The 22,919-nt window shown below is 42.2% G+C and overlaps 2 protein-coding genes across 3 annotated transcripts in view; both read left to right on the forward strand.

Moving 5' to 3' along the window:
* The window catches only part of Meikin (meiotic kinetochore factor), a 46,844-nt gene extending 39,807 nt beyond the window's left edge, over window positions 1-7,037 (forward strand). Inside the window, exon 14 of the mRNA XM_021214023.1 lies at window positions 6,927-7,037. Coding sequence (XP_021069682.1) covers window positions 6,927-6,958 — 32 coding nt within the window. The 3' untranslated portion in view covers window positions 6,959-7,037. The remainder of the gene's footprint in view (window positions 1-6,926) is intronic.
* A 12,312-nt stretch (window positions 7,038-19,349) lies between these two features.
* Fnip1 (folliculin interacting protein 1) overlaps window positions 19,350-22,919 on the forward strand; it is a 76,861-nt gene continuing 73,291 nt past the window's right edge. The window contains exon 1 of one of the 2 annotated variants that reach the window (XM_021212294.1): window positions 19,350-19,559. In XM_021212294.1, the coding sequence (XP_021067953.1) occupies window positions 19,468-19,559 (92 nt within the window). In that variant the 5' untranslated portion in view covers window positions 19,350-19,467. The remainder of the gene's footprint in view (window positions 19,560-22,919) is intronic. The other variant, XM_021212295.2, reaches the window with a different exon arrangement.

The following is a 22,919-nucleotide window of genomic DNA, read 5'->3' on the forward strand; positions in this document are numbered from 1 at the left end:
GAACAGTGAGCACACTTTTGGTACCAACTTTTCTCTCTCTCTCTCTCTCTCTCTCTCTCTCTCTCTCTCTCTCTCTCTCCCTCTCTCTCTCTCTCTCTCTCCCTCCCTCCCTCCCTCCCTCCCTCCCTCCCTTCCTTCCTTCCTTTCTTTTTTTAATAATCAATCCATTCATTTACATCTCAAATGATATCCCACTTTCTGGTTTCCCCTCCACAAATCCCCATCCCATATCCACCCTCTCCCTGCTCCCCTTTGCCTCTGTGAGGGTGCTCCCCCACCCACCCACACTCTCCTGCTCCACTGCTCCAGTATCCCCCTACACTGGGGCATCAAATCTCCATAGGACCAAGGGCCTCCCCTCCCACTGATGTCAGACAAGACCATCCTCTGTTACATATGTATCTGGAGCCATGGATCCCTCCCCGTACATTCCTTGGTTGGTGGTCTAGTCCCTGGGAGCACTGGGTGGTTCAGCCAGCCAACATTGTTCTTCCTGTGGGGTTGCAATCCCCCTCCACTCTTCTAGTCCTTCCACCAACTCCCCCACCACTTCCTGAGCTCAGTCTGATGGTTAGCTCCAAGCATCCACATCTGCATTGGTCAGTTGTTGGCAGAACCTCCCAAGGAACAGAAACACCAGGTTCTTGTCAGCAAGTGCCTCTTGGCAACAGCAACAGTGTTGGGCCTTGGTGTCTGCAGGCAGAATGGATCCCTAGGTGGGGTGGTCCAAATATCTGACAAGAAGCAATTTAAAGGGCAGGAGTTTATTTTGGCCCGTGGTTTAAAATGAAGTATAGTCAATAATGGTGGAGAAAGCATGGTGGCAAGAACATAGGACAGGTGGTAACATTATATTTGATGTTAGGGAGCAGAAAGTGGGCAAGATATAAGCCTGAGCTCTAAAACCTCAAAGCTTGCCCCTAATGACCCAGTTCCTCTATGAAAGTTCCATTTCCTATAGGTTCTACAGCTTTCCAGAATAGTACCACCAACTAGGTGATGGTCTCATAAGGGATACTTTGTATGCAAACCATAATAGGGTAATACCACTCTTATTCTCCAAAGTAGTCCATAAATTCACGTGCAACAGCTTTGTCAGATGTGCTCTATGTATAAATGGCATATTCATATCTAAAGTGTTTACCTTGTAAGGACAAAACACTGCCTTTTGCAAGATAGAAGTTGTTCAGTGTTTCTGACTAAGAACTTCAAGATGTACTGCTACCATAGAGCCAGCTCAGTCTGTGTTGATGAGCCTGTGCTCCCTGCTACCTAATTAATTTATATACAAGGACAGAGAGAATACCAATCGCATTCTTTCCTCTTTCTCCAACCTTGTGCTGATGGAGGTTGTTAGGGGCAAAAGAGACTGACTGGTACCCACAAGCATTGATTATACTATCCATTTGATTATTAAGAATCCTTCTCTGCTGAGGTCACCATTTTGTATATATTTGTATGTCATCCAAATAAATATATTCATGGTTTTTGTCAGTTTAGAGACCTTTGTACAATGCCTCTTCTCAAATGTATTTTCCTCTATTTTTCCAATCACATTTCTTCCAAGTCTCAAACATCTCTATAAACCTTAGTTAGCATCTATGAATTGGTATGTGTTCAACAGCTGATCTCCTTCCAGCAAACAACAACCAGGTACACTACTCAAAGGCCTGCCCCAGGGCAAGCAGATTTCACAGAGGTTTTTTGTTTGTTTGTTTGTTTGTTTGTTTTTCTGAGATGTATCAGAGGGACTGGTCAGTATTTACCAGATCTGATCTTTTTCTCCTAGCCAGCTACCTATAGAACACTCCCCATGACCTCTTAAATGTAGCCTGAATGAGAGAAGATAAAGAAGTTAAAGTACAGGCTGTGGCACTTGGATCAGTTCTTTATGTGACCTACTTGTGCCTTCAGTGCATGCTCAAGGGCAATCCTATGTGTATTAGTTTCATTTGGCAATGAAGATGTGATCTTCACTTTGTAAAGTCATATAAAATACAGTAGTGCTCAGTAACATAGTGGTCCAGTGTTATGGCCCATTCACAGGCTAAATGCTGTTCTTCAGTGTTTAAGTATTTATCCACCAATGATAGTTGCACTTCAGTTTTTAATCCTAAAGGCCATATTGTTCAGCTCTAGGTCCTGCCAAAAGATCCAGGCAGCATCTCTATTTGTTAGGGACACTGAATCTACTGGATGGACCATGTAGTGCAAGTGTTAGAGCATTTTGCATCATAGCTTGTTCTAGGCCTCTTGTTAAATTGTGTAATATTTTTAGGTCATTTGGTAAATGGGCTAAAATAGCACACATAAATAAGATACACGTTGACAACAAAATCCATAATGGCCCATGAAAGAGTAGGAATATGTCTTTTCTGGCTATGCCAGAACTATGCCATGATGCTTCAGGGGTCATCTCACAGTACAGGACCCCTAGGAGCCCTGAGATAGACGTCTCCTAGCACAGTTCCACTTCTAGGAATATGCTCAGCAATGATGTCTTTGTATGTTCATCAAAAGATTTAGACTACATGTTCTTCTAGCTGGGAAATCCCAGAGAATGGCCCTGACCAAAGTCCATCTCTTGGTCATTTAATAGATCTTGATTTAAATTTGCACCCCCCCAAAAAGATACAGGCTAGAGCCAGGTGTAGGAGTGTACATATTTAACCCCAGCACTCAGGAGTCAGGGACAGGTGGGTAGATCTGTGGATCTGAGGCGACACAGGTCTCTGTCCTATGTAGCAAATCTCTGCCAGCGAGGTCAAATGACTCGTCTTAAAAAGATATGTACTAGAATATTTATTGGTCATAATAATTTGAAACTACATCTTGCCAGATATACATCAATTAAAAGTAGGTAAGTCAACTGTAGTATATTCATTCAAATGCTGCACAGTAATAATCAAAGAACATATAGTTATATGAAACTGTTTTGTTGGATCATGTTAATAAACTTCACCTAAGATATTAGACATTCTTAGGGAGCATATTTACTATTATTTATTTATATTTGTATAGCAAAAAAAAAGGTAAACTGAACTCTGAAGGAACTGTGAGTGGACATCTCCATTAGAATGACAGTTTTAACTAAAGAAGTTGCTACAGATAATTTTATGGTGCTGGTTATGTTAGCGTGTTACACTTATGAAAGATCCTCAAGCTGAACATATGTGTGTGTGTGTGTGGGTTGTTTATATGTATGTCAATAAAAACTTTTTTAATAAAATAGGAAAACTATTGATCTTTGTAGGTCTGTCATACTAGTTTATGACATCAGATATTGTCAAAATTTGGGGGTTAAGTAACAAATCCAAATTAAAATGTGCATGGGAGATTTAGATGTTCACAGCTGGCCGTTGAATGTAGAGACCCTTGATGAATGGTGAGCTGCTGCCGCCATCTCCTGGCTCATTGCTCAGAGCAGCCTCCTCACCTGACTGCCCTTCGACATCTTGCCCCGTGTGTCTGCCTTTCATTTAGTAAAAATAGCAAAGCGCCAAGCTAACTTGTGATCATGTTATTTAAAATATTCAACAGCCTATTCTTAGCATTGGCATTTAAAGTTTTCTCGATTTGGCCGTAACCTAATCAGGGCTGGAGTTCATTTTGATGATCTAGGACCCTGTACATATGACTGAAAAGGGACCGTGTTGATTAGCACTATGTTGCCTAAAGAAAAGACTTGATTCAAGGAAACATTAACCACAAAAATGATGGGACAGGAAAGACAGAGGGTACATAGGGTCTGAAAATGGTGTCTACTCAGTAGCAAGGCCTTAGGAAATGTCTACATCAATACTTCTTGATAGTCTTCTGGCCACCAGGGCAACTGAAAACCTGATGAGTTATACGTGCCAGAGATAAGGCGGAGGACTCTGACTCACGTTAAAGTTTCCAGGTGATTATAATAGACGCTAAAATATGAGAGCCAAGTTCTTTTCTATTTTCTCCCTCTACAGATGACAAATTGTTTTCACCAGATTGATAAGTGATTTTTGTCTTAGTTTACTCAACAGATAATTACTGGCTAAATCAGAACTATCTGCACTACATAAACCTAAAAGAGAACACTCTTTTTGGTGGTGGTGGTTGGGTTTTTTTATTTGGTTTGGTTTTGGTTTTGGTTTTTGTGAGACAAGGTTTCTCTGTGTAGCCCTGGCTGTCCTGAAACTCACTCTGTAGACCAGGCTGACCTTGAACTCACAGAGAGAGTTCTACTCTACTGCCTCTGCCTTGAAAGCACTAGGATTAAATGCATATACCACCATACCTGGCTAAGAGGACACTTTTAGCCTTTAATCATATAACCATATAATCACACACACACACACACACACACACACACACACACACACACATATATATATATATATATATATATATATATATATATATATATATATATATATCCTTCTCTTTCTCTCTTGATAAGAAACTTGAGATTTTAGATAATGATAGTGGATAGAAATGGACACATACATGCAACAAATGAGGTGGAAATAATTCTGTGGAAGTACCAGAGTGATGGTAACAGAAATCTTTGGATAATTCTGACACATGAGCAAATTCCTTAAGTCTATGGATTTTAATATGCTATCTGTAAAATTGGTTCAATAGTAGTTGTTACCTAAAAGAATTGTAAAGCTTATAGACAAACTATGTAAAGTATCTGGAAAATGTATTAACCACGCATTATTAAGCCTGAGACTATAGCTCAGTGTAGAACACTTCCCTGATATATGTGAGACTCTCTGGGTTCAATTCCCAGCACTTCAAAAAGAAGTCACCCAGTGTGCAGTAAGGATTTGCTGTTAGGTGTTTGATTGGTTCCTCAAGTGTAACTGATATATCTCTTTTGAAAATGTTAACTTGGTTTTGCTTAAATTGCAAAAAGTCTAAAATATGTGTGTAGTTGCTGTATCTAATTATACACTTGATTATGCTATCTCACATGAAGAATAATTCATCAAGTAAGAATATATCAAGTAGAAATACCAAATATATATAGTTATAACAAATATATAGTTATAGTTTTATAGTTATAGCAAATATATCACAGACAGACATATTTACCTACTGAAATTACAGAGGGGAAGTATGGCCAGTCGGTGCTTTAGAGGAAAAGAAATCAACATGTTTTGACATCATAAAGAATTCTCAAACCTGTTGTTTGGTTGACATGCATCCATGCATATAAAGATGGAGTTCTGTAGTTGGCCGACTCATTTGGGAAATACTCTTGGGAGTGTGAATGTCATGTTCTAGATGGTTACTGTCTGGAGTTGATATAGTTGCCTCCTTCTGTTAGTTAATAAATAATCTGATAGAAGATATCATATGACTAAAATAACTCTGATGGAGCATATGTGCCTTAATAGAAATATATATGGGATGCTATTAGGGTACACAAGGAAGGGGTCTCCTTTAGTAGGTGGTATAAGGCCCATGGAGAATCTTGGGTATAGGCTTTCTAAAAGGAAGTATCAGTATAAATGTAAGCATAGATGTCAAATGTTCTTCCAAGGAGTTGGAATTAGTTATGTCTGCTGCTCCTGCAGACTTGACTTTTGAAAATCTCAAGAGTTAACTTGTATTGGGAGGTAGATGTTGGAGCATCTCTGAGGTCATGCTTACTTTCTATCTTATTCTGATCAAAGTTACTTTTTAGTTGATCATTTTGTCAAGAAGGTTTAGATTTGGAAGAAGTGAGAAGAAAGTAAAAAGGATGGTTGTGACTTTTGTCAAGTCCATATGAACAGCGATGGGAGGATAGGCACCTGTGCAAGTCTACCTCCAACTATGTTACTCAGACCACTGGATTAGTTATAAATACTAATTCTCAAGTTATTGACTTGGAAGTCTGACTCGGGAACTCTAAGAACCAATCTAAAGAGTTTATAGGACTTAGAAACTAACCAGTTACTTGTAAGGAATGGTAAGAAAAGATGACTGGAAGATGATACCTAGATCGCTAGTAACTTTTAGTTCCAGAAGTGAGGCTTGATAGTTTATAACTGGGAAAATAAAGGTCAAATCCCTGAGTCTGAGCATATGAAGATGACATGAAGGTGAGGCTGGGAAATTACAGAGGCTGGTGGGGGGTGCCGAGTGACAACATCTAAGTTAGTACATCTAACACACAGAGCACTGGAACTCAGTGAAGGTGACTTTCCCAACTTAAATAATTTGTGAAGCACTTGAGGATCATGTTCAGATGGAGCTTTTGTTACAGCTCCTTTAGAATGGTACCAAAGGACCCCCCATTCTAATACAACAGTAAGACTACAGTTAGATGTGGCTGCTGTTACTGGTTTCTGGATGGGCCCCACTTTGAGTAGCAATGGACCTCTGGTTTATAATCACTTTCCTGACCATCTGATATTTGGTAAGATCATTCGAATCTTACTCACAGACTCCAGTGGGCACAGAGCATGACTATGACAGCAGGGTTTTCTGAGGTGCAAGAATGGAACGGTGACAGTGGGAATGCCCTTAGGCTTAGTCTGCATTCGGTCTCCTGCTCTTAGCTCTGAAGGGAAAGCTGCAGCAATGTTGTATTTGGGAAGAAAGCGGATGTTCCTGCAGCAAGGACTAGGGGAATGAAAAAGAGTGGTAGAAGAGACATGAGGTGCTGCCTGGGCAGTGATGGAGGGGAACAAGGACAGACAGCACAGGACAGAGTTCCCCTGGACTACAAGGAGGGGCTCCGAAACCCAGCCCATGCTTCTGTCATCAGCTTTTATCAGGCTTCCCTCTAGAATGTTACTAAGCAGGTCTCTTGATGTCTCCAGAAAGAACTCCCCATCGGTTTTAGGAAGCAGTGGGTGTGGTGCAGGCAGGGAGAGCTCTCACCTTGAGAATTGGTTATTAGGAATGATTGGACACTTGCTTCTCTACCAAATAATATGTATATTTTTCTCTAGATATTATAATGAAGACAGATGGCAGAACATAACAGCTGTGACTGAATTTTCACTGCTTTGAAGATGTGAATGTGAATATGAAGTCCATAGAAGCAGAATGTCTGCCTGAAATTATATAAAATTAAAATTCTCTTATTGTTTGCGATATACTGTGGGGAAATTCTCCTAATGGTCTTGCCATTTGCTTTAGTCAGTTAAGAAAAGAAACATTCTCTCATATTCTTCTTAAATGTATGTATTTGTACTTTAAAATATGAACCAGTTAGGTGTTATTAGAAGACCATGCACCAAAATAGATGATTTTGTGCCCATTATGGGCTCTCGTCAGGATTCTTCCTTCCTTCCTTCCTTCCTTCCTTCCTTCCTTCCTTCCTTCCTTCCTTCCTTCATTCCTCCCTCCCTCCCTCCCTCCCTCCCTTCCTTTCTTCCTTCCTTTCTCCCCAGATCTGTCCTTTGTATGGATCAAAAGTAGTAAAGTCGTTGAAGTGCTAAAAATGAAAATGATTATATTACAAGCTATTTTTAAACAGAACTTAATTGAAACCACATGAGTGAGAGACCTAATTCCAGGTCTGACTAAAAGAAACTCTACACTCAAAAATTGCTGAAGCAGGAATATATGGTATGTACACTCAATCATACACTAAGTATTTACTATGTCACCTCATCTCCAAACTAGCGTCAGCGCTCTCTGTAAGGCTGTGATTGTGCTTGTCTCAGTGGTCTCATGGTGTAACTTGTGGCATCTGCACAGTGCCTGTCAGTGAACAGAGTACAGTTGTATAACTTGGCGAGATGTTAACCCTGATGTCGGGACTAAGGCCACACATAAAAGCAAGAAGTTTCTAAGCTGCTCCAGTAGCAAGGAAAGCACACAACTTTCTGTCTAATCTGAGGTTAAGTGACCTAGGCACTCTTTCTTTTTTAAATAGAAGTCCTGTGAAAAGATTCTTTTAAATGTTCCAAAAAGCTCTAAGCCACTAAGAAAGCCCCCCATCCCCCCACCCCCCCTTTTTTTTGTTACTCTGACTTCATCTGGAGGTGAACCATGAAAATACAGAAGAAAATGTTAATGATGGAAGAGGAAGCGAATGCAGACGTGTTTTGCAGATCAGTTCAACTAAGTCAGCGACTCTTATAACGGTTTTAAAAGCAGAAATAAGATAAGCTGTGGGGGAGTGAGGACCGAGACAAGGTCTGCTTCCTGTTGTCACAGAGTTTAATCGAAGGAAAGGTGCGTTACTCGGTACTTCCCAGTTGGATGGTAGGTCCTGTAGGAAGAAGCAGTGTGACCTGGGAGTGGTGGGGTTAGAAGGCATCCATCTTTGGTCCATAGTGCTAACAAGGAAGATATTCTAGCTCTGGAGGTTGGTCCTTCACTGGGTTATATAGTTTAGCAGTAGTGAGTGCTAGGATTAGGAGGCAGTGTAGTGTGAGCCCAGGATTTCCCATTTTCTGGAGAAGCACAGGGGAAGAGAGGAGAGAAGAGCTGACATTCGATGGTTTGGAGTGGAGGATGTCACCTTCAGTATGGTGAAGAGAAGGGAAACAGAGGGGCCCGTGGCTGGCAGTCATGGGAAGTCGAAAGCAGATTCTTGTTTTTATATCCTAGAGAAGGGTAGACCCTTAACTTTAGACCCGAGGGCAAGCCTTAGTCTTTTATTACCCCTCATCCTGGAAAGAATCCATAAAAGGACTTCATTTCTTTCTGGAAAGAGGTCTCCACTGTTTTCATCTCCCCTTGATTTTATAATGACCAGCCCATGCAGAGGCACATCTGTAATCCCAGTTACTGAGGAGGCTGAGGTAAAAGGATTGAGAGTTTCAGATCAACCCAAGCAACTTAGCAAGAACTTTTACAGGGCTGGCGAGGGATGTAGCTCAGTGGCAGAGCCCTTGCCTGGAAAATGAGAGGCTCTGGGCTCTATCCTCAGCACTGAAAAGACCTAGAGTATTTTGTCTCAGCGTATAACTAAACTGCATTTCATTCATTTAAAACACATTCAAATTATACCTTGTATAAGATTATCTCAGTTAAGAGGCTGAATGTGTGGCTCAGCACTTAAGAGCACTTCCTGCTCTTCTAGACCAGAGTTTAGTACCCAGGACCCCTTGTCAGACAGCACCCCATAGGACCTGATGTACTTTCTGACCTCCATAGGCACCTGCAAACATATTTACACACACACACACACACACACACACACACACACACACACACACACGAATTTAAAATGTAAAAATCTAGTTAAAATCCATGGAAGGCATAATGTCACTTCTATTTTTACCTGGAGTGGGTGAATTTTCACCTGAGGGGTAGTTTCATCGATTCCTATTGTGTATACAGCATTGTGTGTTTTTACAGAGTAAAGGATATGATGACTAGGCTCCAGATAAAGATTTTTCAGCTTCTCTATTAATTTTTACTCTCTAGCCTAAATTTAGAAATGTTAAGTCCTCTTGCACCTTAAAACTTTCTTTAATGTTCTTTCAGCTGGCCCATCTTTCTGTTGGGTTAAATATCAGAGCATTTTCTTGAAATGATCTAATGTAGACTTTTCGCTCAGAAGAGAAGAAAGTTTCTAATAATTTCTAGAAGCCATTGAATGTGGCTATGATGTTCTAGATCCCTAGCACAAGGATTTCAAGATTAGAGTTTCGTTATATAGCCCAATCTGGCCTGAAGCTTGTTAAGGCAACTTAAGATACTCTTGAACTTGAACTCTGAGCTCTGCCACCATGCCCGGCTGATTTATTATTTACTTATTTATTGGGGCAGAATTTCTCTCCTGCATCACCCTCCCAAGTGCTGTATTACAGCCTTCTCCAGCTGAACTTTTTTTTGCATGTGTATATGTGTGTAGTAGGTGGGTGGATATATGTATGATTACATATGTATTGGATACATGTATATACATATGTATAGCACACGTGGAAGTCAACATCAGCTGTCTTCCTCAATCATTTCCCATTTTATTTATTGAGACAGGATTTCTCAGTTGAACCCAGAGCTTGGCAATAAGCTAGTTTAGGAGGCCAGCCTGCCCCAGGAAGCCCTTGTCTCCGCTTCCTAAGTTCTCAGATTGTAGGTGGCCATCATGCCTACCTAGCTTTTATGTGGGTTCTGGGATTACAAAGTTCATCCATCAAGCCTGATAAGTAAGTGCTCTCTCCACTGAGTCATCTCTCCAACCCAAAAGTTTCTTTCTTTGCATTCTCTTCCGGTGCTGGGTATTGAAACCATGGCTTCATGTGTACCGGGTATGTGCTCGATCTCTGATCTATAGACCCTGCCCTTTCTTTTTAGAACTGCATTTACGCATGAGTAAGAGAGGCATTCGTTCCAGAGGTCAGAGTACAATTTGCAGACATTGGTACTCCATGTGGGTTCGGAGGGTTGAAGTCTGATCAGTGGGCTTGCCAACAGGTGCCTATTGAGACCTACTGAGCCATCTCACAGGCCCCCAGCTGAACTCTTCTTTCATTTATGTGTGTTGTAATAGACTTGCGTTGTATGTGCCCACCACACTTTCTTGGGAGGTTTAGCCAGTGATTGACATCTTGGCAGTTCCATTCCTTAGCTAGTGTGACTAGCAGTAGATATAGATGTGGAAGTATTTCTGTGCTGTGTGTGGTACCTTACATTCCTTCATGTATATGCCAAGGAGTAGAGCTGGCTCATATGTCAGCTCTGTTTAATGTATTCTTGCTGATTTTCTGAGTGGCCAGGCCAGTTTGCATTCCCAGTAGCAGTGAATACTAGTTGTCCCCTCCCTGCATACATGCTAGCATTTGCTGTCACTTATTTTCTTCATAATAGCCATTCTGACTAGAATGATAATAGAATGATAGCCATTTTCCCAATGGCTAAACATGTTGAAAACTATTTTTTTTTTCGAGACAGGGTTTCTCTGTGTAGCCCTGGCTGTCCTGGAACTCACTCTGTAGACCAGGCTGGCCTCGAACTCAGAAATCCGCCTGTCTCTGCCTCCCAAGTGCTGGGATTAAAGGCGTGTGCCACCATGCCCAAATGAAAACTATTGTTAAGTATTTATGTTATTTTTTCTTTTTAAAATATAGTTGTTTTTATTTACTGTTTGAGGATTTCATACAATGTGTTTTGAACATACTCACCCCCATACTCCACCCCCCTCTTCAACTCCCCCCTCCCTCAACAAAGCCCTCCTCCTAATTTCATGTCTTTTTTCTTTTAAAAATAATCCACAAAGTCTAATTAGTGCTGCCCATAGATGCATGGGTATGGGGCCATTCACTAGAGTGTGGGCAATATAGCAGAGGCTACATCCCTCGAAGCCATAAACTGCTAATGGGCTCGGTGCGTGGCCCCATGAGCCCCTCTTCTGTTAGTGCTGGAATTTTGATTGGCTTGATTTTATGGGGTTTGTGCGGGTAACCACAGCTGCTGTGAGGATATGAGTTAAACAGCTATATTAAACCAAGAAGATAGCATTTCACAATTCTCCTTCCCATCCTCCAGTTCTTACATTCCTTCCTGAATCTCTTCTGCAATGTTCCTTGAATGGAGAGCTAGGGTGAGGGTGAGGGTGAGGGTGAGGGTGAGGGTGAGGGTGAGGGTGAGGGTGAGGGTGAGGGTGAGGGTACAGGTGAGGGCAATGGCGAGGGTGAAGAAGGGTTGATCCAGACATCCCATTTAGGACTGCACACTCAGCAGTCACAAACTCCCAGCATTTTCACATGTTATGTGCATTAACTGCATCCCACTGCACAAACAGCTTCTCTGAACAAGGTTGAATCCTAATCATGGGAATAAGCACAAATACTTAGATGGTGCGTGAACAACATGACCATTTGGCAAAACAATAGCAGTCGGTCTCCCTCTAGGGCCTCGTGACCGCTCAAGCCATGGTGCCAACTTGAATTTCCGATGGTATGAATTTTAAACCCAGTCACAAAGCAGTCAGCTTCCTCCATAACTGCCCTCCTACCGTTGTGCCAGTGGGCCCAGCTTGGGTGGCAGATGGTTGTGTGTCTTTTATCCATATGGGTTGGCATAGCTCTTTCCAGCACACATCATTCTTGTAGCAGCTGAAGGAGTCTATACCTGAACTGGTCATCTAGTCTTAGGTCTAGTTTTGAAAGCTAATAAACTTCTTTCGTTCATTTGTGCTAATTTGTTTGTGTTTATGATCAATATAGAATATCTGGTTAATAGAGTTAATTCAACTAGCTTTTCTAAAGATGTCAACATCATAGGATTAATCTAAGTGAGACCTATCAGGTCTACGTTTTCCAAATACTCTAAGCTCCAACAATACAGAAATCATATATTATTATCTGCTGTGCTTCTGTCTTTTAGTAAAGCTGATAGGCACATAATAATAATTTTAAATATTTAAAAATTATTTGTTGATGGGGCTGGAGAGATGGCTCAGTGGTTAGGAACACTGGTTGCTCTTCCAAAGGACCTGAGTTCAATTCCCAGCTCTCACATGGCAGTTCACAACTATTTGTAATTCCAGTTCCAGGGAACCTGACATCCTCACTCAGACATACATAGAGGCAGAACTCCAATGCACATTAAAAAATATTTGTTGAAAGGTTTATCATAGAAATATAGTATTTATGAAAGAATCTTTGTATGCATCTAATGGAATTCAAAGTAAGGAATTCCAATATGTTTTTTTTTTTTTCAAGACAAGGTTTCTCTGTATAGCCCTGGCTGTCCTGGAACTCACTCTAGACAAGGCTGGCCTCGAACTCAGAAATCTGCCTGCTTCTGCCTCCTGAGTGCTGGGATTAAAGGCGTGTGCCACCACCACCTGGCCATGCCAATATTTCTTATACTTAAGGTAACAGTTTTTGTTTTCTTAGAACATCTGACTACAATCTTTAGTAACTTCTTTTGTGACTTGCTGTTCTCTGAAGGGCAGGGACTGTCTGTATTGCTTATTATTGTATTCTTACAATTTGAAACACCAGATGTCTTTTTCCTCTATTAGATTAATTCTATTAGCATAAAAATTCATGTCTCCCATCTTAAAGAAACCCAGTCTTCTCCAGCCTCCTCTCTCCCCTCTACCACGGTTAAGCTGAGAAGCCACATTTGCTTTGCTGTTTCCATCTGATCGTCTGTGCTTGCTCTCCTTCCTCCCCTGCTCCCTCTCCTTCTCCTTCTCTCTCTCCATCTCCTTCTCCCTCTTTCTCTCCCTCTGTCTCTTACTCCCTCTCTGCCCCTCCCTTCTTCCCTCCCTCATCCCTCTGTCTCTGTTATTTTTGTTGTTGTTGTTCGTTTGTTTGTTTTGAGACAGGGTTTCTCTGTGTAGCCCTGGCTGTCCTGAAATTCACTCTGTAGACCAGACTTCCCTGGAACTCACAGAGATCCAGCTGTCTCTGCCTCCTGAGTGCTAGGAATAAAGGTGTGTGCCACCATGCCTGGCTGACTTTTCTCTTTTGAACACTCAGTCAGGCTTTCCTTCACATGTTCCACTGAGACTCTTGCTAAGTAAGATCTCCTTGTTGACAATCTAGTTAGTGCACACTTCCAGGGCCAACAACATTCGTGTGATTGACTCATTCCTCTTTGGGGGGGGGCATTCTTTTTTCTCTCCTTCTGTCGGGCTCTTTCTTCTAGACTTTCGAGAATTATCCTCTTTTGTCCTTAGTCCTTGATCACATTTTTCTCTAGAAAAAGTCAGCCATTCCATTATTTTAAATGGTTAAGCTGAGCCTCCCAAATCCTGCCTTTTACTGTATACTCTACTTAAATTTCCACATAGGCATCAAACACTTCAAATGTAATATATCTGAACTTAATGTACTGGATTTTCCTCTTCAAACCTAATTTTTCTGGTGTTTTAATCAGTTAATAACTTACATTTAAGTTGCTCAAGTAAAGAAATGTAATGTTGGTAATGGCCCCAGGGTCATGAGAGCCTAAGATCGGGAGAGTGGTCCCTGCACCTCCCCTGGGCAGCATGGTAGAGCCCTGATGGCTAAGGTGTGAGTCAGCCCTGAGGGTGTAAGAGAGGGAGAACTGAGCTAGCCCTGGTCAGCTGCAGTACCCAGGAGAGTGGATCCCACACCTAGACTGGGAAGTACAGTAGAGATGCCTCTGGTGGCGTGAGTGTGGGTGAGCAGGCCTAGAGCTCATGAAACCAGGAGAGCTGACCCTGCCGCTTGGTGACCTGGCTGGTGCTGTGTTGGAAAGCTTAACCTTGTGATGCTGCTGCAGGAGGACTGGTGACTGACTAAATCAGCTCCCATCCAGGGCCAGATCCAGGGCTTTGAGTTGGCCCACTCCAACATCTGCCTCATCTCTGAACTGTTAGAGCATGGTCTGTAAACATGATCCAAAGCTGCATGATCTCCATGACACAGGACAACAGCAGGATATCCAAGAGGAGTCCCGGTGAGGATCCAGTATTGATAGTGTAGCAGAAACCAGAGGCCTCAAACTAGACCTATGACTCTTTGCAAGTGAAGGTGTGTGTACGGAAGGGTATACTGTGGGACACAGTGTGACACACTAGGTTTTACAGGATTTATTTTTAATGTTTTGTTTATTTACTTTTGTATCTTTTGGGAGAAGGTTGCAAGGGCAGAGGACAAAAATGAAGGATGGGAAGATGAGTGCATGATGTGAAATTTACAAAAAATTAATAAAAAGGTTTTTATCTTTATTATATGTGTCAGTGTTTTGATTACAGCATATATGTATGCCTGTATATCATGTCCATGATGTGCCCACAGAGGCCAGAAAAGGGCATCAGATCCCCTGGAACTAAAATTCCAGGTGGTGGTACCCTGTCATGTGCATGTTGAAAATTCAACCCAGGTCCTCTGGAAGAACAACTAGTGCTCTTAACTATGACGCATCTCACCAGCCCCATTTAAAAAAATAAAATAAAACTAAAGTTCTTTTTTGTAAATGTTGGCAACATATTTGATTTTCTCCATTAGAACTTACTTCAGCTGCATCTCCAAAGCAACCCCAGTAAACACTATCAGCTCTCCCCCAGCACAGGCGCCCGCCTACTTGATCGCCCTCCTTCCGTCCCTTCTCTTGTATAATAACTTTTCTACGTCACAGCCAGACTGGACTCATGAGTTGGGTTATGGCCCTTTCCTATTTTAACCTTGCTCAACAGCCCCCGTGACTCATGCATGGCATCACTCTTTGACAGTCTCCTAAGTGAAGGTAATGCATTTGGTCCTTTTCATTCTCCATTACTCCTTCCTACTCCTTCCCACACGTGCTGAACTTCTTCCCGACCACCTCTCCTATTTTCATGTTTTGTTATTGTCTTGTTTTCCTGTGATGCGCCGAGTCTAAGTAGGGCTGTTTACACAGAGTTATCATCTACTCTTTTGTGGTCCCAGGGATTGGCCCTATGACTTCACACACGCACTGCACCACTGAGCTACATAACCAGCCTCTCCCATCACGCTTAACCTCCTTCCCATGATTGGCAAAGAACCATGTATTTTTCTAACCACATGCAAGCTAGTGTTCCTTTCCAGAGTCTGCGCTCTTTTCTTCTGGCTTCCCTTCTCTTCACACCAAACCTATTGCTTCTGCTGAGCCTCCGCACGTTGTCTTCTTTCCCTCCGAATGTTCTTTACCATCTTTCCCATGGCTGCCTCCTAAGTTTTTCAGACACCAGCTCAAATCCTGCATCTCCGGGGTGCCCTTCCCTTCCACTCCTTCAGTTTCTGCTGTAGCTTCTGTCACCACCTGCAGGCATTTGGTTTCCTCCCAGTAAGAAGTAAATTCCCAATGGGGACTCTCTCTCAACACTGTCTCCTCAGTGCCTCAAACAGGCTGAAGTAGGAAGGACACCAGGGATGCTTGCAAACAAACCAAGGTTTATTCCTCCTTGAACATCAAACCACTGCCACTTTCTTGTCATATGGCCACAAAATAGCTGGCTTAAGAGTTTTAAGAATTGAGTTGCCCCAAGTCTGTATAAATGGACTGATTACTCTGAGATGTTAATCAGTGAAAGTTTTCTTTCAGACTAATTTAGGACAACTGAATCCAAGTTTATTAGCACAGTGGTTAAAGAAGTCAGATTATAGTTTTATTGGCCCATTTCCTATATCAGGCAAGCAGCAGATATGTACAGTGAAGACTACCTCTGCCATCTATATTTTCAGAAGGGTGATTTTTTTTTCTTGTCTTTTTGAGTCACTGTGTGACTCTAGTTGTCCTGGAAGTTCTATGTAGGCCAGGCTGGTCTCAAACTCAACAGCGGTCCACCTGCCTCTGCCTCCTGAGAGCTGAGATTAAAGTTGTGCATCACCATGCCCAGCCAAAGAAGGATGGTCTTGAAGCTGATTGACAGGGACCAGTGTGGCCGAGACTGAAACTTCTAGGCTTATTTTTAATACTTCTAACTCATTGTTCCGCATTCATGTACAAAAGCATGAATGACTAGATTAAAAACTGTTATATTTTTTTCTATCCCTGCATGACTTCCCTAACTATAAAGAGCTTGCTTTCAAGACACCTCAGCTTCTCTATGACAACGGATTATATTAAATAGCAGGGTAAATAAATGTCTCTGTATAATATGCCTTATTATAAATCTGTATCCTTTCAGGGTTTTCATTCTGCTATTATAGCATTATGTTGAGGTATAAGGGAAATGTGATGAATGGTAGCAAATACATTTGGTTTTTCTCTGTACTTTCAAGACTGAGCATTCAGACATGAAGCAACTGCACGAGTGGAGAACACTAAAATAAAGCATGTCTTATGTAAGCAGCAATGCTTCTCCTACTATTAATATCTATGATCACCCATGAAGTAATTTTTTCCCAAGATGAAGGCACATGAGGTTACTGTATTCGGAAACTTCCTTCTGAGGGAACCTGGAAAGATTCATCTCTGTGCCAGCCATAGACAGCCTCTTGTCCTTAAGAGTCTTTGCTCCGGTGTAGAAAGCATGAGTCCTGCTTCTACTCACTTTTATCTAACTTGTATAAAAATGAGAAACTTCAGCAGCTTACACATTGACTTAGCAGATGTATGCGGGTTTTTTCCATATTTAAAAATGTCACAAATATTTTCCTTGAAAAATTTTTCACTGTTCTATTGCTGTGAGGAGACACCATGATCATGGGAACTGTTAGAAAATATTTAATTGGGAGCTTGCTTAGTTTCAGAGGCTTAGTCCTTGATTATCATGGCTGGGATCATAGTGGCATGCACAGCAGGCATGGCGCTACATCTTTATCTGCAGAGAGAGAGAGAGAGAGAGAGAGAGAGAGAGAGAGAGAGAGAGAGAGAGAGAGAGCTGGTCCTTTTTGAAACCTCAAAGCAAACTCCAGTGATACACTTTCTCCAACAAGGCCACACCTACTCTAAAAAGGCCACACCCCTAATCCTTGTAATTCTTTCAAACAGTCCCACTCTCTGGTGACCAAGCATTCAAGAATATGAACTACTTATGGGATCCATTCTTATTCAAACCACCACACCCAGGAACTTTTGAAATGAGCAGTTTACAAAGGATGTATGAATAAAATCTAACCATTGCACTACATTCTCAGAAAGACCTTCCTGTGACATAATTTCATTATGTTCACAATTGCATTGTGCTCATTAATTGCACAATACTAATCACTCTCTGCGATTACCTTACCATTTACAGTCTTCTTGTCTATAAAATTAACTTTTATGTTGTTAATGTTGATCCCCAGTATACAGAACTCAAATTTGTGCAATGAGCAAATTTATTTTTTGATTCCCTGTGTGGCCGTGGCTGTCCTGAAGCTCACTCTGTGGACCAGGCTAGTCTCGAACTCACAGAGATCTACCATCTTCTGCCCCCGGAGAGCTGAGATAAAGAGTGTATGCCACCACTGCTTGGCTTCAGATTCACTTTTTAGTTATCTATAATTAGTGCTTTTAAAATGTCTTGTGTACTGGAGCAGTGGAAACAGGATAGAGAACTAGAGACTTCCCCCTCCTCCTCCAACACCTTCAGAAGCTGGGAAGGCAGCTCTGGGGATGAAGTGCTTGCTGTGTGAACAAGAGGAATTGCATTCCATTCCCAGATTCTACTTAAAGGATGGGCAAAGGAATGCAAGGTTGTGATTCTAGTGCTGTCAAAGAAGATCAAGCAGAAGGGTCATCCTACACTACTTGGTGAGCTCCAGGCCAGCAAGAGACCCTGTCTCAATAAGTATATAAAAGTCTTGTAACGTGAGACTTTGTAACATGTTGTAACAGCTCAACATGCTGACAAATTATTAACGATATAAAAATATTCTGCTAATTTTTCTTTTATTCTTTTGTTCTGTTTTGTTGTTTTGTTTTGTTTTTTCAAGACATGGTGTCTCTGTGTTGCCCTGGCTGTGCTGGAACTCACTCTGTAGACCGGGCTGGCCTCGAACTCTGAACTCTGAAATCTGCCTGTCTCTGCCTGGGATTAAAGACATGTATCACCACTGCTGGGCAATTTTTCTTTTTCCCATGCAAATAAGGGCTACTTATTTATTTTTATTTAACTGCAGATCAGCTGGTAATTTCTTAAAGATTTGGTTCCTATGCCTAGCTAAGTGAAATTCTCCAGCGTCTTCATCTAGCCGTCCAAGCATATACCATTATTTCCCCACTTTCATCCACATTTTTCAGAGAACTTCATTCCACTGTATAAAATCCCTCATCCTGATAAACGGATGGCAAATTTGATCTGAACACTGATGCTTTGATAAGACTGGAAGGATGTTCCTGAGCTGCATTTTCCGTTTTGAGAGCAGTCTTGCCATTTGGTTACAATGTTACAGTTCCTCCTTTCCTCATACCCAGATATTAAGATATACAGCTTTGTTTCATGGAAGTTCTGATTCTTGTCTCCCATTTTGCTAAACTTCTTGTTTGGTGATGAGGATCAAACCTAGGGCCTCTAACTCCGGAGCTCTCTAACCGCGGTCTTTCAAATTCTAAATACTTAGCATAAGGGGTTAGATATTTTTAGATAGATGTCTTTTTTTTTTTTTTTTTTTTTTTTTTTTTTTTTTTTTTTTTTTTTTTTTACGGCTGTTTGCCTCCCTTGGTTTTGCTTGTGATTTTGTTGGTTACCAAGGAGATCGAGCCAGTCGCTAGAGCTTCCTAGAGACTAAAAGCGGGTGTCAATGGAAACCGCACCTCAAGTCACAGACAGGGTCTCCTTCTAGAACCCTAGCAGCTTGGGAGGGCCAGAGGCGGGCCTGGGTCCTAGAGGCTCTCTCCTGCCACCCAGCCGCGCGCGCCCTCGCACGCCCCGCCCCGTGAGAGGCCGCGTGACTGACCCGCGGGCCAGCCAATGGCAGGCGGCCCCGCCTCCCCACCCCCACCCCGCCCCCCGCTCAGCTTGCTGCCACGTGATGCGGCTCGTCGCCAGCCAATCGCCGCGACCTCGATCTCGCGCTCCGCCCCGCGCGCCGTGGCCGTTTGAAGTGACTAATTTCTGTCATATGACTGAGGCGCCCATGGGGGTGGCGGGGCGGCGGTAGGAGCGGGGGGCCTCCGGCGAGCTCCCAGCCGAGCGACCCCGGTCTGGCGGCGGCCAGCATGGCCCCCACCCTGTTCCAGAAGCTCTTCAGCAAGCGGAACGGATTAGGCGCGCCGGGACGAGACGCCCGCGACCCGGACTGCGCGTTCAGGTGAGGCGTCGCGGGCCTCCGAGGGGTCGCGGCCTCGGGCGGGGCGTGTGGTCCCCTGCCCCTCTTCGCTAGGCTGTTTATGCCCCGCCCGCGCCACGCGCCGCGTCCCCCGCCCCAGCACCGCGGCCTCGGAGGCTGGCGGTCCGCACGCTGCCCGGGCTGCGACCTCACCGCAGGCCTCCGGGGCCGGGCCGGGAGCTGCTGGCTCCTTGTGATCGGCAGCCCTCGGGTGGCTTTGTGCAGACTGTCGCGCGTTCGGCCAACCTGCGGAGCACTGAGGAGGTTGGAGGAGCGAGTGGGCAGGCTGCCGGTCTGTCAGGCTTCTTGGAAACTAAAATTGGAGCTGTGGAGTTATCGTGCCGAGCGACCTTAGTGTTATCGAAGGAGAAATACGAAACCGAAGTGGTTAGGGTTACTACTGACCGGACTCGAGGAGGACTCGCGGTAGAACTTACTGTCGAATTTTCTTTCCCTTCTTACACCTGTTACTGAAAAGGAGTTTCTTGCAAATGGAAAACGGTAGCTCTGTGTGTGTGTGTGGGGGGGGGGTTGCAGGCTTTGTTTCTTTCTGATTGCAGTACCTGTTGCTGGTACAGTAACTTTTTAGAATTGTCAGATATATAGAAGCTTAGCTCAATGGTTAAATTCAGCCGTGGAATTGCATTTGAAGAAGATACTGTTGTGTCTTCCATAATGCGCTATGGAAACTTGCGCCTGTAACTAGGCCAAATGTCACATATCAGACAAATTTGGCAGTATGGCCAAGAACTCAATTGTACAGTATTAGTAAAAGGGAAACAGTGTCAAATTTTGCAGCAAGCCCAAGTATCAGATGATTGCACTACATAAGTCTTAGACGTTTTAATATTCTTCAAATTATCCACCCTGTCAATAATACAGATCACATCAGGAAACCATGTGTGGGATTGAATATCAAATGGCAAGTAATTTAACTGATATTTAATGGGAGAAAAAGGTCAGTTACCGTTTTGGAAACAAGCTTAACAAAAGACTTTTCATAGCAGTGGCTTTTCTTCGTAATGGGAAGTAAATGTCTGTGCAGTAGTCACCTGACAGTTGTTTTTCCTTTGAAAAGCGAAAGTGCAGATAACGCCAGATAATACACCCGGACACCTAGGAAAACAAGAGACCCGGGAAGCAGCCTCTGGCCAGAGATTTCAAAGATAACATTTGAATAGACAACTGTTTCTATTTCTGTGCAGACACTGACTTTGGGTACCCAAGATTACAAGAGTCTCAGTTTGTTAATGTGACCAAAATCTACTTTTTGAGTAAGTGTTCTATATGGTTGTGTAATACTTTACTGCTGCCAAAGAACTTTCCCATCAGTTTTCTCATTTCACAGTAACCGTGTGAGATAGAGCAAGCAGCAGTGTAGAGATGACTTTATAATCCTTTTTCCAGTATGGGAGCCCAATACCTGCAGTCCATCATGAAAGCTTGCTTTGAAAACAAGATGTGTACAAGTGTAATGTGAGAAAATGAGAATTCCGGATCACATACCTAGTGACTTGAGATCTAATTAATCCAGCTTTTAAAAAGCTTCCTTGATCTATAATTAAAATACAATAAAAGACGAATACACGGGGAAGGTTACTGTCCCGTGAGAGCTGTCAGATGAACACAATTTATACTCACCACTCCACTGAACCTTCACAACCAACCACGTGCTCTCTCCTTTTCCTCAGTCCTTAACCCCTTGTCACCCAAGTACAATTTGGTCTGCTTCCTTTTGTTATATTTTGGCTTTTTGAACATTTCATATAAATGTGATTTTATAACTTCCATAGCCACATGTCTGGCTTCTTTTTACCCACAATAATGTTTATTGAGATGTAACTATGATGTTGTCTTTTTAGTAGTTCCATCCATCCTTTAAGTAGGTGATTTATTGTACAGATATAGCATACCTTTTGTTTTTGTTCTCTCCCTCATGATGTGTATTTATACTTGTGTGTGTGTGTGTGTGTGTGTGTGCTGAATTTGATGTTACTTGGATTGACCTTCCATCTTACTTATTGAGACAGGGTCTCTTAGTCAAACCCAGAGCTTCCTATGGTTCTGATCTTGAGACCCAGCTTGCTCTGGCAACCATCTTGCTCTGCATTAATGGACCTGGACTGACAGGTGACAGGGAATGCCCACCTGGCATGTCTGTGGGTTTCTGGGATCTGAACTCCCAGTCTTCACACTTGCTGGGCAAGCACTTTAACCATTTGGCTATTTGTCCAGCTCACAATTTGTTTATTCACTCCTCAGATAAAAGATACTCAAGCAATTCTGCTGTGAATATTTGTGTATAGATCTTTAATTAGAAATAATTTTTGTTTCTATTGGGTATAGATAGATATTGAGCAGTAGAGCTGCTGGCTCATGTGCAGAGTTTTATTTAACTTTTTAAAAAGTTCCCAAACTTTTTCAATACTTGTTTTATAGTTGCAGTAGCAATATATTAAGGTTACTTTTACGACAGATCTCTTCAGTATTTTAGATTATCTTTTAAAAAGTTAATACATTTTATTGTGATGAGAAACATAACTATCTTAACCAATTAGACATTTAATTTAAATGTTATTTCTTGCTCTCTCTTTCTGTGTGTGTGTGTGTGTGTGTATGTGTGTGTCTGTAGGATATGTGAAGGGCATACATGAGCCACAGTGTATTTGTGAAGGTCCAAGGGCAACCCTGTGCTTTTACCTTTACATGAATTCTGGGAATGAATCACTGGGACCATTCTGGGAATGGTCACTAGGCTTGTGTGACAAGTACCTTTAACCTTTGAGCCATCTCACTGGCCCCTAATAATTTTTTAGTCTTTATTTATAGCTATTATGGGGTATATAGTAATATTGAATTGTTTTACTTTGCATTTGCTTAAGGTATTGGCCAGCATTTTTTGTTTTTTTTTAAATGTGACCAGAGTTTGGAGTGATTGAAATTGTATGTGTGTATGCAGTAGTTAGCTTAAACTGACCAAAATTTGTGTGTGTTTGTGTGTGTGAGCATAAGTTTACATGCTAGTCAGCTTATATTGTTATGTCACTTTTTGGAAAATATTTATTTTATGTGTATGTGTGTTTTACCTTCATGTGCATGCAGTGCCTTCTGAAAAGGACATGAATTTCACAGAACTGGAGTTACAGATAGTTGTTAGCTGTTGTGTAGGTGATAGAAATCAAACCTGAGTCCTCTGGAAGAGCTGCTAGAACTCTTAACCTCTGAGCCATCTTTCCAGCTCCTTAAATTGTTTTTATTATTATTATTATTATTTATTATTATTTTCTTTATTTACATTTCAAATGCTATCCTGAAAGTTCCCTATACCCGCCCCCCCCCCGC

Source organism: Mus pahari, chromosome 14, assembly GCF_900095145.1.
Source record: "Mus pahari chromosome 14, PAHARI_EIJ_v1.1, whole genome shotgun sequence".
Classification (NCBI taxonomy): domain Eukaryota; kingdom Metazoa; phylum Chordata; class Mammalia; order Rodentia; family Muridae; genus Mus; species Mus pahari.